The sequence below is a fragment of the Mesoplodon bidens genome, assembly GCF_964165515.1.
Source record: "Mesoplodon bidens genome assembly, chromosome: 3".
NCBI lineage: Eukaryota > Metazoa > Chordata > Mammalia > Artiodactyla > Ziphiidae > Mesoplodon > Mesoplodon bidens.
Genome location: NC_138178.1, coordinates 132,094,716 through 132,107,289, shown reverse-complemented (window position 1 = coordinate 132,107,289; position 12,574 = coordinate 132,094,716). Strand labels below are relative to the sequence as shown.

Here is a 12,574-nt window from a genome sequence, read left to right as displayed (position 1 = left end):
ACACAAACTTTAAATGATACATTAAACAAGATGGACATAACTGATATTTATAGCACATTCCATCCAAAAACAACAGAATACACTTTCTTCTCAAGGGCTCATGGAACATTCTCCAGGATAGATCGTATCTTGAGTCACAAAACAAGCCTTGGTAAATTTAAGAAAATTGAAATCATATCAAGTATCTTTTCTGACCACAACGCTATGAGACTAGATATCAATTACAGGAAAAAAATCTGGAAAAAATACAAACACATGGAGGCTAAACAATACAGTACTAAATAACCAAGAGATCACTAAGGAAATCAAAGAGGAAATCAAAAAATACCTAGAAACAAACGACAATGAAAACACAAGGACCCAAAACCCATGGTATGCAGCAAAAGCAGTTCTAAGAGGGAAGTTTGTAGCAATACAATCCTACCTCAAGAAACAAGAAACATCTGAAATAAACAACCTAATCTTACACCTAAAGCAACTAGAGAAAGAAGAACAAAAACCCCCAAAGTTAGCTGAATGAAAGAAACCATAAAGATCAGACCATAAATAAATGAAAAAGAAATGAAGGAAACAATAGCAAAGATCAATAAAATTAAAAGCTTGTTATTTGATAAGATAAACAAAATTGATAAACCATTAGCCAGACTCATCAGGAAAACAAGGGAGCAGACTCAAATCAATAGAATTGGAAATGAAAAAGGAGAAGTAACAACTGACACTGCAGAAATACAAAGGATCATGAGATTACTACAAGCAACTATATGCCAATAAAATGGACAACCAAGAAGCAATGGACAAATTCTTAGAAAAGCACAACTTCTGAGACTGAACCAGGAAGAACTAGAAAATATAAACAGACCAATCACAAGCACTGAAATTCAGACTGTGATTAAAAATCTTCCAACAAACAAAAGCCCAGGACCAGATGGCTTCACAGGCGAATTCTATCAAACATTTAGAGAAGAGCTAACACCTATCTTTCTCAAACTCTTCCAAAATATAGCAGAGGGAGGAAAACTCCCAAACTCATTCTATGAGGCCACCATCACCCTGATACCAAAACCAGACAAAGATGTCACAAAGAAAGAAAACTACATGATAATATCACTGATGAACATAGACGCAAATATCCTCAACAAAATACTAGCAACAGAATCCAACAGCACAGTAAAAGGGTCATACACCATGATCAAGTGGGGTTTATGGAATCCAGGATTGCAAGGATTCTTCAATATATGCAAATCAATCAGTGCGATAAACCATATTAACAAATTGAAGGAGAAAAACTATATGATCATCTCAACAGATGCAGAAAACGCTTTTGACAAAATTCAACACTCATTTGTGATAAAAACTCTCCAGAAAGTAGGCATAGAGGGAACTTACCTCAACATAATAAAGGCCATATATGACAAACCCACAGCCAACATCATTCTCAATGATGAAAAATTGAAACCATTTCCACTAAGGTCAGGAACAAGACAAGGTTGTCCACTCTCACCACTATTATTCAAAATAGTTTTGGAAGTTTTAGCCACAGCAATCAGAGAACAAAAAGAAATAAAAGGAATCCTAATTGGAAAAGAAGAAGTAAAGCTGTCACTGTTTGCGGATGACATGATACTATACATAGAGAATCCTAAAGATGCTACCAGAAAACTACTAGAGCTAATCAATGAATCTGGTAAAGTTGCATGATACAAAATTAATGCACAGAAATCTCTTGCATTCCTATACACTAACGATGAAAAATGTGAAAGAGGAATTAAGGAAACACTTCCATTTACCATTGCAACAAAAAGAATAAAATACCTAGAAATAAACCTACCTAAGGAGACAAAAGACCTGTATGCAGAAAATTATAAGACACTGATGAAAGAAATTAAAGATAATACAAATAGATGGAGAGATATACCATGTTCTTAGATTGGAAGAATCAACATTGTGAAAATGACTCTACTACCCAAAGCAATCCACAGATTTAATGCAATCCATATCAAACTACCAATGGCATTTTTCACAGAACTAGAACAAAAAATTTCACAATTTGTATGGAAACACAAAAGATGCCAAATAGCCAAAGCAATCCTGAGAAAGAAAAACGGAGCTGGAGGAATCAGGCTCCCTGACTTTAGACTATAATACAAAGTTACAGTAATCAAAACAGTATGGTACTGGCACAAAAACAGAAGTATAGATAAATGGAACAGGATAGAAAGCCCAGAGATAAACCCATGCACACATGGTCACCTTATCTTTGATAAAGGAGGCAAGAATATACAATGAAGAAAAGACACCCTCTTCAATAAGTGGTGCAGGGAAAATTGGACAGCTACATGTAAAAGAATGAAATTAGAACACTCCCTAACACCATACACAAAAATAAACCCAAAATGGATTAAAGACCTAAATGTAAGGCCAGACACTATAAAACTCTTAGAGGAAAACATAGGCAGAACACTCTATGACATAAATCACAGCAAGATCCTTTTTGACCCACCTCCTAGAGAAATGGAAATTTAAAAAAAATAAAGAAATGGGGCCTACATCGATAGACAAATGGATAAAGAAGATGTGATACATATATACAATGGAATATTACTCATAAAACGGAACGATATTGGGTCATTTGTAGAGACGTGGATGGATATAGAGACTGTCATACGGAGTGAAGTAAGTCAGAAAGAGAAAAACAAATATCGTATATTAACGCATATATGTGGAACCTAGAAAAAAGGTACAGATGAACCAGTATGCAGGACAGAAATTGAGACAGAGATGTAGAGAACAAATGTATGGACACTAAAGGGGGAAAGCAGCGGGGGGTGGGAGGTGGTGGTGTGATAAATTGGGAGATTGGGATTGACATGTATACACTGATGTGTATAAAACGGATGACAGGATAAGAACCTGCTGTATAAAAAAATAAATAAAATTAAATTAAAAAACAAAACAAACAAACAAACAAAAATGGGGCCTCATGAAACTTAAAAGCTTTTGCACAGCAAAGGAAAACATAAACAAGATGAAAAGACAGCCCTCAGAATGGGAGAGAATATTTGCAAATTAAGCACTGACAAAGGATTAATCTCCAAAATTTACAAACAGCTCATGCAGCTCAGTATCAAAAAAACAAACAAGCCAATCCAAAAATGGGCAGAAGACCTAAACAGACATTTCTCCAAAGAAGGTATACAGATTGCCAACAAACACATGAAAGGATGCTCAACATCACTAATCATTATAGAAATGCAAATCAAAACTACAATGAAGTATCACCTCACATAGTCAGAATGGCCATGATCAAAAAATCTACAAACCATAAATGCTGGAGAGGGTGTGGAGAAAAGGGAACTTTCTTGCACTGTTGGTGGGAATGTAAATTGATACAGCCACTATGGAGAACAGTATGGAGGTTCCTTAAGAAACTAAAAATAGAACTACCATACGATCCAGCAATCCCACTACTGGGCATATACCATAAGAAAACCATAATTCAAAAAGAATCATGTACCACAGTGTTCACTGCAGCTCTATTTACAACAGCCAGGACATGGAAGCAACCTAAGTGTCCATCGACAGATGAATGGATAAAGAAGATGTGGCACATATATACAACGGAATATTACTCAGCCATAAAAAGAAACAAAATTGAGTTATTTGTAGTGAGGTGTATGGACCTGGAGTCTGTCATACAGAGTGAAGTATGTCAGAAAGAGAAAAACAAATACAGTATGCTAACACATACATATGGAATCTAGGGGGGAAAAATGGTTCTGTAGAACCTAGGGGCAGGAGAGGAATAAAGACACAGACGTACAGAATGGACTTGAGGACATGGGGAGGGGGAAGGGTAAGGTGGGACAAAATGAGAGAGTGGCATGGACATATATACACTACCAAACGTAAAATAGATAGCTAGTGGGAAGCAGCCACATAGCATAGGGAGATTAGCTCGGTGCTTTGTGACCACCTAGAGGGGTGGGATAGTGAGGGTAGGAGGGAGACACAAGAGGGAGGAGATATGGGGATATATGTATATGTATAGCTGATTCACTTTGTTATAAAGCAGAAACTAACACACCATTGTAAAGCAATTATACTCCAATAAAGATGTTAAAAAAAAAAGAAAAAGAAAGAACTACAAACAAGATCTTATCTAGGAAATATCATCTGGAAAGCCTATACTCTTCTGCTTTCCTTTTACTCAATTTATGATCTAAAAAATCAACTAAGGTATGGCATACCTATACCATGGAAACCAAAAACCATAAAAACATAGGACCCACATCTTTGCCCTCTAATGAGAGTAAATACACCCACAAGCCCTTTTCAATCTCCACAATTAATTTTGTCTTTAACACTACCATTTCAGATAATCCTTTCTCTTGTATTTAATTATAAGTAGAGCAACAATCTCTTTGCCATTTATTTACTACAAACATATGCAATTTCCCCACAAAATATGCACTGTTTTGTGAATTAATAAACTTGTGGATTCACTTGTGAATCTCCATTTATTACACTATCTCCACTGGAAAAAATATTTCAAGTTCAAATGACAAAAGTCCTAAACTAGTGCCACACAATCCATTTTTCTTTGAATATTTCCAAGTAAACTCAGCGGGTTCCATTTTTAGGTATCAAATGACATTTTAGCACCAAAAACAGAGAGCTACAAACTGAGACTGGCCAGAAATCTCAATGTTAACCTGGGCTGGTGGCTGAAGGGCACGTATCTAAGGTTATGAGCATTCTGGAAACAAGCCTCTACTTTAGAGAGCTGAGCATGACCAGTACCCACTGACCAAATCCGGAGTAAAACACACACACACACACACACACACACAACACACAAACAAATCCATAAGGACTAACTCAACCATGTTCTTTGGATCTCAGATGACCACGAACCTGAGGCAAAGGATGAACCAGTGAACCACTAGAATCTCAATAAATGCTAAATTTAAGAGAACAAAAAGTTAGTATCAAAATACGTCCCATGGATCTCAAATAAACCATGTTTAATGTGAAGGATTATCTATTTAACGTTAGTCCTGTAGAAAACAGAGCCAAGTTTGCATTATTAGTAATTTTTTTGTTGTTATACTGAGGTCAAGCCCCAGATAAGAATTTCGTTCTCATGCACCAAGTTTTAAAATCTCTGAACACCAGAAGAAATATGTGTTTGTTCAATTGATGATTACAAAATAAAGTAAGTCACACATGATGATTTTGGTATAGGAAACCTCAGCCAGCCAATAAATGAGTCATTCTAAACAGCCTAGTTTTCTGAATGGGTAATAGCTTCACATGCCAAAAGAGCTCTGGAGGTTAATTACCTTGAGTGTTAATATTTCCAACATTTATGGCATATTTCCCTCTCTTCTCAAAGAGTGTATTTAAAAATTTATCTTTTTTGGTAGTTCACTCTCATTAATGGTAAATAGCCATCATGGATTTATGTTATTACTAAGTAATGTCTGCAAGTCCGATTGAGGGTTCCTACCTTAATATTCCCAAACCTTCAGGGCTTTTGTTCCCAACTCTCGTATCTAAAGTTATAATTTTTCTGTTTCTTTCCTAGTTGTCAAGCTGTCAGGGGTCACTTTTCACCACTGGTTACAGCAACTCCTCACCCCATTCTAAATGTGCTACCCCATATATTCTATGGATCATTTTTCAAATAAAAAAAAAGTTAGGATTGTTATCTAAAATAAGAGTAAGTTCTGAAAGAACATCTGAAGTATTCTCCCAGACTTTACGCCATCTATTCCAATGCTGAGTAGGCGTTTTTTGCCCCTTGCCTGGTACTTGGCTAGGTTCCAGATACGTAAGAGAGCTGTGCTCCAGACAGGCATTCTAGGGCAAATCTCGATGTTCCTTATGATCCCTTAATGCAGAAGTAAACCAAACCATCACATGACCTCACTAATAAATTTCTGTCCTGGCCACATAACAAAACAAGTGCAAAGTTTCCAAGGAAGTAAAATATCCAGGTTGAAAGATTAATCCAGAAACTGGAAAATGGTCCCTATCTTACATAATGGTTATGGTTTCATATATCTACAGCATTTAGCATCATGAATAGGTAGGCAGCTTACACCAATAAGTATGGTTAAAAAAGATTTTTTGAGGGGAAAAATAACCAAATTATGTTTTTAAACTCACAGAAGTTCAATTTTTTTCTTGGTTTATTAAAGTAAAAGATTTTTAAGCTAAGCAACTTCTTTTTAATTCCATACATCTAATGGCTTCACTTACTAAACGGATGGCTGCTATGTTGGGAAAAGTCTTCTCCTTTACTCAAAGGGAAAAAATGTTCCTCTAACATTTGAGTAACCTAAGGATTAATTATCATTGTTTTAAACAGCCCCTACAAGCACTGAGGTCAAGCATTCAACATAAATCACTGTACTTAAATTCTGTGCATTCTATAAAACGCAAAAGTTTATATAACCTTGCTTGTCAAACCTGAAAAAGCAAAATCAAGCAGGTGATCCAGGCTACCCTGTCACATTAAGAATGGAAGTAAAGAGGGACTTCCTGATAGTCCAGTGGTTAAGACTCCAAGCTCCCAGTGCAGGGGGCCGGGGTTCGATCCCTGGTCAGGGAACTAGATCCCGCATGCCACAACTAAATAAGATCTGGCACGCGGCAACAAAGATCCCCTGTGAGGCAACTAAGACCGGCGCAGCCAAATAAATAATTTTTTTTTTAAAAAAAGAATGGAAGTAAAGAGAGCAGGTCATCAGTTATCCTAGTTATGTTTCCACACCCTTATGAAGGAGACTGGCCCTTCAGCTATTTATAAACACAGAACTGAAAGAGAAGGGGGCCCTGCCACTGCCACCCTTGTGAGTAACCAACAGGGTGGGCTGTTAGGCTCAGGCTGAATCCCAGTGGGACCTGTGGGATCTCCCTCAGGATGGCCCACCACACTAGGCAGCACCGGATCCTCTGGGTGCAGTCCTGTCTGGTCAGGAAAAGGGCTGTGAGGATTTCCAGCAGTCACTGCCAGCCTAGGATTCTATATATGGAAACATCCCATCCTAGTGTTTCCAGCACCACGGGCACAACACCAGGGAGGAGGAGGGAGGAGCAGGCCAGCCCCCCTCTTGCTGCGCTGCCGGCACACTCACTTTCGTGTCTCCCAGGCCCTGCTGCCCTGGACTGGACCCCGTCATCAAATGGCAGCCCAGCCCTCTGCTGAGTCTTGCAGGCTGGCGGCTCTAACATGGAACAGCTGGAAGAGGACCCTGCATTCTTTTCTCTGTGTAAACACTGGGGGCTCTGTTCACCCTCCTGCTGCAGCATGAACTAAAGAATTTTCCCCATGCAACATTACAACCAACAGACCTTTCCCCATCCCCCAGCCTCACCTCCCACCCCCAGGCCCGGATATAATTTCAGTCTGTCACCACCCGTGCTAGCAAACAGCAAACTGCTGAACCTTTCAGTACATTCACTTTCTATGCTAGTCGAGGTGTCTGTAAATACACTAGCAGGGTAAGAGGAAACAATTCTGTTATGTTCAGTAAAGTTTCCTGACAAAAGCATTAAGGACCCTGATTCACGCCTGCTCCCTATGAGACCCTTTCTACAAGACGTATATCAATATAAATAATGTCGTGATAGTTAAGTATAACCACGTAGTATACGAACGGCAAATATTTTAATAGTCTATAGCATCACCTACAAATTATTCTGAAGACAGAGCTCTAAAATTGGAATATCCGTGGGGAAAAATGAATAATAAAATTGGATTTTCATGTATTCCTCATACAGCCTCATCAAAGCTTGTCTTCTGAAGGGCAGTCCCAGGCTTCATGTGTTGCTGAAATCCAGAGAGCCACGTTGCCCAAAAGAAGAAGAAAGGGGGGGGCGGGGGAAGAGCCCAGAAAATCCAGACTCTACGTGACCTGACTTACTTATTTCCCAGGAAACTGCATGAGAGAAAAATCAATCATTCATGCTACCGTAGCTACCACATGGAATGGACTGAGGGAGTTGACAGTGGGCAAAACAACGAAGCGGCCAGCGGAGGTTAGTGGGTGGCAGGGCCTGGGGCGGGGGCCGGTGGCGGGAGACGCCAAGGACCCGGGGGCCTCGAGGTTCTGTCGCCACGGACCAGCGGTCGGGGGGCGGGGCCAGGCCCGAGGCTGGGAAGGGGTGGGGGGCGTGGACAGGACAGCGGGACGGCGGCGGCCGCGCACTTACCGGGACTGTTGGCCTCGCCTTCGAGGACGTGCAGCTCGGTGCAGTCGGCCAGCGAGTGCTCCAGGCAGAGCTGGAGGAAGCGGGCCTGGGTCTGGCTCACGCGCTTGAGCAGCGACAGCAGCGCAACAGTCTGCTCGCACTCGTTCCAGCCCTTAAACCAGCCCGCCAGCACCCCGACCTGGTCGCGAAACATCATGGTTAGGGGGCGGCCCTCGGTCTACAAAGCCCCCTCCGAGCCCCAGCCCGCCCCGCCCGCCCCAAAGTTTGGTGGAGCCGCAGCCCAGCGGCCGCCGGAGACGCGTTCCCGTTCCAAGGTGGCTCTGGTGCCCGGACGCTGCAGGTACTGCCTCGGCTCCTGCCTCTCTCGTCTGGTTTCAGTTACGTTCTGGTGGTTCTGGCTGATTTCCCCAGAGATGATGACAGACAGTAGCACGGAAATGTTTTTTGTTTTGTTTTTTTAAAATAACAATTAAAAAAAATTTTTTCCCCACAAGGCACACAAACTGAAGAATGCTCTCTTCCCCCCCGCCTTCTTCTCGCAGCTTCGGGATGGTGATTTCCGGCGTCCCGGGGTCTCTCCCCCGCTGGGCGGCAGCTCGGACCCTTCACACCCGCATTCCCGAGTGGCGATCACCACTGGAAGGAGAGAAAAGGCTGCAGTGAGACCTCGGCCGGCGAGGGAGCGCGCGCGGGAAACGAGTGCATTAGAAGGGGTGGAGGGGGGCGCCCCGCGGGGGGTTTGGTCCCCCAAATTCCGGCCGCCCCCTTCGCACCCGGATGCTGGAGAGGAGCTATTCCCGTTCTGGGAAAGGCAAGAAGCCTCCTTCCCAGGTGCGTGAGGAGACCGCCCGGCTTCCTGTTGCTGCCGCTGCGAACGGCTAGTGCTCCCCACACACCCCACCCGGGGTGGCCTCGGGGACTGTGCCTGCAAACACCCGCACCAGCAACAGATCTTTCTCGCGCAGAAAACTTGCAATGCGGCTGCGGAGGGGCGCGGGGGTGGGGGTGGGGGCTAATGCAAAGCAGAGGCGGAGGCAGCAGCAGCCCGAGTTCCTTCCTCCTCCTCCTCCTCCTCCTCTCCCGCCTCCTCCTCCGCCACCTCCTCCTCCCGGAGAAGCTGCCGAACGGCTGCAGCTCCATCTACAGCAACAGCCAGCATCTCCACCGCCAGGCGCCCCTCTGGATTTAGGCCGTGAGCAGCCGCGGCAACAGCTCGAGACAAAAATAAACTCTCCCCACCCAAAGCTCAGCGTCCAGCGGGCGGAGGCGCAGCCGGAGCCCCGGCTACCCCGCGCCGCGCCGCTCCAGCCCACCCGGGAGGTCTCCGAGGGCCTGCTTCGCCCTGAGCGATCAGATGTGTGCGTGCGTGTGCGTCTGTGTGTATGTGAGTGTGTACGCGTGTGTGTGCTGTAGGCATCCTGCCCCCGCTGCCGCCGCCTACGGGCGGGTCTGTCCGGCCCACCGCCTCGCCCGCGCGTCCCAGGCCGAAGGCAGCACGGCTACGGGCGAACGCCGAGCGCGGAGACAGCCGAGCCTACAGCACTGCCTCCCCCGGCGGGCAGGGCGGCTCCGCGGGAACTGCGGCTCCGCGCCGCCCGCACACGCCCCCGAAGGACCGCAAAGAAGAAAAGTTCGGTTACGGGGGCTCCCCCAGTCCTAACCCTGTTCGGGTGGCAGCCAGCGGACGGCGAAGAGAGCCCAGCGACTCAGCCAGCCCTCGTGAGGCGGCTCGCTCCCAGCACCCCGTTTCCCGGCTCCCAGAACTTCCCGGCTCCCAGAACTTCTCCCCTCCGGGAAGGGGACCCAGTGACCCACGGGCCCCCTACCTGGGGCAAAAAGAGAGGGCGCTCACCTGGGAGCGGCTCATCCTGGCGGCTCGCGGCCCCAAACGCGGGTCCGGGACCGCAGCGGCTCTCAGCGAGGTTGGGGGCGCCCGGAGCGCGGGCTGCGGGCCATGCCGTCGGGGCGGGCGGCGCTGAGAGAGTGCGGCGCTGCGGGTCCGGGCCGCCGCCGCCGCCGCTCCTGCTGCCTCCAGTGTCGGCTCGCGGAGGACTGAGCCGCTCGAGCCGGAGCTCCCCACATGCTACTGATTAACATACACCATTACATCATGGGCTTGGCAGGGAGCGCCCGAGAAGGGGGGAGAGGAACCCGGGCGGCGGCGGCAGCGGCGGCAAGCGGGGGGAGTCGGGGGAGGATCCCCGGGCCCGGCCTGCGGCGGGGGTGGGGGGGCGGATTCCTAAGTGGGGACCAGAAAAGGGGAGGGGAGCGGAGAGGGAGGAGCCGGATGGCGCAGAGGGGTCGGGTTGGAGGAACGGCCTGGCGGAGGGAAGAAGTTTGGGGAAGGGGAGGGGTCCAAGTGAATGCCTGCCCTCTGCTGCTTGCGTGTTCCGGAGGGGCCGGGGCGCTCGAGACGCCGGAGTGCAGGCCGGAGGGGACCCAGAGGGCGCTTGAGAGGGCACGGTCCTGCCACCGGCTGCTCGTCCTTGGGAATGTGGTTCACCGACTCCGGTGACCCCTCGGCCCAATTGGGGCCCGGGGGTGACAGAGACGTGGGGTCAAGGGCGCTGGAGGCGTGGACGGGTTCCGGGGGTCGAGGACGCGAAGGGCGGAGGAGGCCGAGGGGCGGTACGCAGTGCTGAAGAGCCCGGACGCCGGACGGCCCGGGTCTGAGGAGCGCGAGAAGTTCCCGGGCTGCTCACCCCTCGCCCGGGTCGGACCTTGGATGCCCTTTGCTCCTGTGGGCGGCCTCGCGGCTAGCCCCACACCCCTCTCCGGCCTTGCTCTCCCCTGGGGAAGCCGCCTGACTTCTGGGGCCAGCCGGGCAGCTACACCTGGCTCGCGGGCTGCGGCTGCGGCTCCGGCTGCGGGCCTGGAGCGGAGAGGAGCGCCGCCCCAGGCGGCGGGGAGGCGGGCGAGGCCACCTGTCAGCGCGTCTGAGTCGCCGGGCTGGGCAGCGTTTATCTGGCCCTGCAGAGTGCACGAGGCCGAGGCCGGGCAGAGGGCTTCAGAGGTCCTCGCCGCGCACAAGAGGATGGGGGTGGAGGTGCAGCGCCGAGGCCAAGCAGTTCAGGGAGGGCTGGGAAAGTGCCCTCGGGTAGTCTCGAAAGTAGAGGATTGGTTTAAAATACCCTAAAACCTAACAATCGCTGTGCCTTCTAATAGTAATCGAATATTCACAGGAGGACTTGACCAAATCCAGGCTGTCTCTGTGTTTTCAGTGAAAACAGTGAGCCCTGGAACATTTCTCCAGCAACTTGAGGCTTTCTTTATAAGAGTACTTCTGATAAATTAGTGAAGCCTATGCTTCAAATCCTGCCTCCCCTACTCTGGTTAATACAGTATTTCTGAAGGTAAAGTATCTGAGATATTATTCCACTGATTTACCACTTCCTTCTTTAACTCCAGCATATGTTCCTGGATTTTCAATCATTTCTTCCTTCCATCCTCAAACCTAGTTTCTGCACCGCTTAGTTCCTGTGAGACATGTGACAGCGCCTAACCATCTGTTGGGGTATTGAAAGGTCTTGTGGAGCTGCAAAAATATAGGTGTTAACATTAAAATAGGGTGTGTGGATAATTTTCTTAAGCTCATTAACCAGCCAAGAAAGGTGTCTGCATAATTTAATGAATATTTTGCCCTAAAAACAGTTCTAGAGTCAGTGTTTTAATTTTGTTTTATTATTACAGAGGCAGGAAATCTTGAAATATTTTCCCCAAAACATTATTATCATTAGCTAGTACTTAGTAATAACTTCTATCAAGAAATGGGGAGAAGGTTTAGAGCATGGTGTATCTCAATATATACCTTGCTATCAACTGCAGCCAAAGCAGAAGTTCCCTACCTGGGGATTTTAGAAGCCTCCAAGAGTGATTTTTTAAAAGAAAGTGAAAAAAATCAGTTTCATTAACTTATCTATTGTCACCTGCAGTTTACTAAGCGAATAGTAAAACTAAGAAACAAAAACAACAAACCTTGAGGCAAATTGAATTCTGCTTAAACTGAAGAAAGAAAATACTGCCACCTACTGGAAAAGTGTACTTCTTACAGCAGCCTGTGACCTAAGAAAAGATCTTGATTTAGCTAATTTTTTAGCTATTTTTAAAAAAATACAAAGAGGAGCATGACTCATGAGTTGCCAGCCGGCCTTGTTTTTGTGGGTTCACAATACTTGTGATTTCCCTCACCTCTGGGCCTTTTCCCTGACTGGAAAGGGGGTGGAGATAAAACCCAGTGATGCTGCTTCACGATTCCTCACAGGGTGAAGTCAGGACTGAAGGAAGGAAAGTAATACTATCAGCTAAATATATATTTTTGTCTAAATATGGACTTTCCTATTCGAAACTTTACCCA

General features: G+C 46.3%; 1 protein-coding gene across 5 annotated transcripts in view; it reads right to left on the bottom strand.

Moving 5' to 3' along the window:
• The window catches only part of SAMD4A (sterile alpha motif domain containing 4A), a 239,191-nt gene extending 228,797 nt beyond the window's left edge, over positions 1 to 10,394 (bottom strand). Inside the window, exons 1-2 of one of the 5 annotated variants that reach the window (XM_081228850.1) lie at positions 10,073 to 10,394; positions 8,221 to 8,856 (exon numbers count right to left, since the gene is read on the bottom strand). In XM_081228850.1, coding sequence (XP_081084976.1) covers positions 8,221 to 8,416 — 196 coding nt within the window. In that variant the 5' untranslated portion in view covers positions 8,417 to 8,856; positions 10,073 to 10,394. Of the gene's footprint in view, positions 1 to 8,220; positions 8,857 to 9,459; positions 9,966 to 10,072 lie in introns of those variants that run through there. The other 4 variants (XM_081228853.1, XM_081228852.1, XM_081228854.1 and 1 more) reach the window with 4 other exon arrangements.
• Positions 10,395 to 12,574: the final 2,180 nt, after the last annotated feature.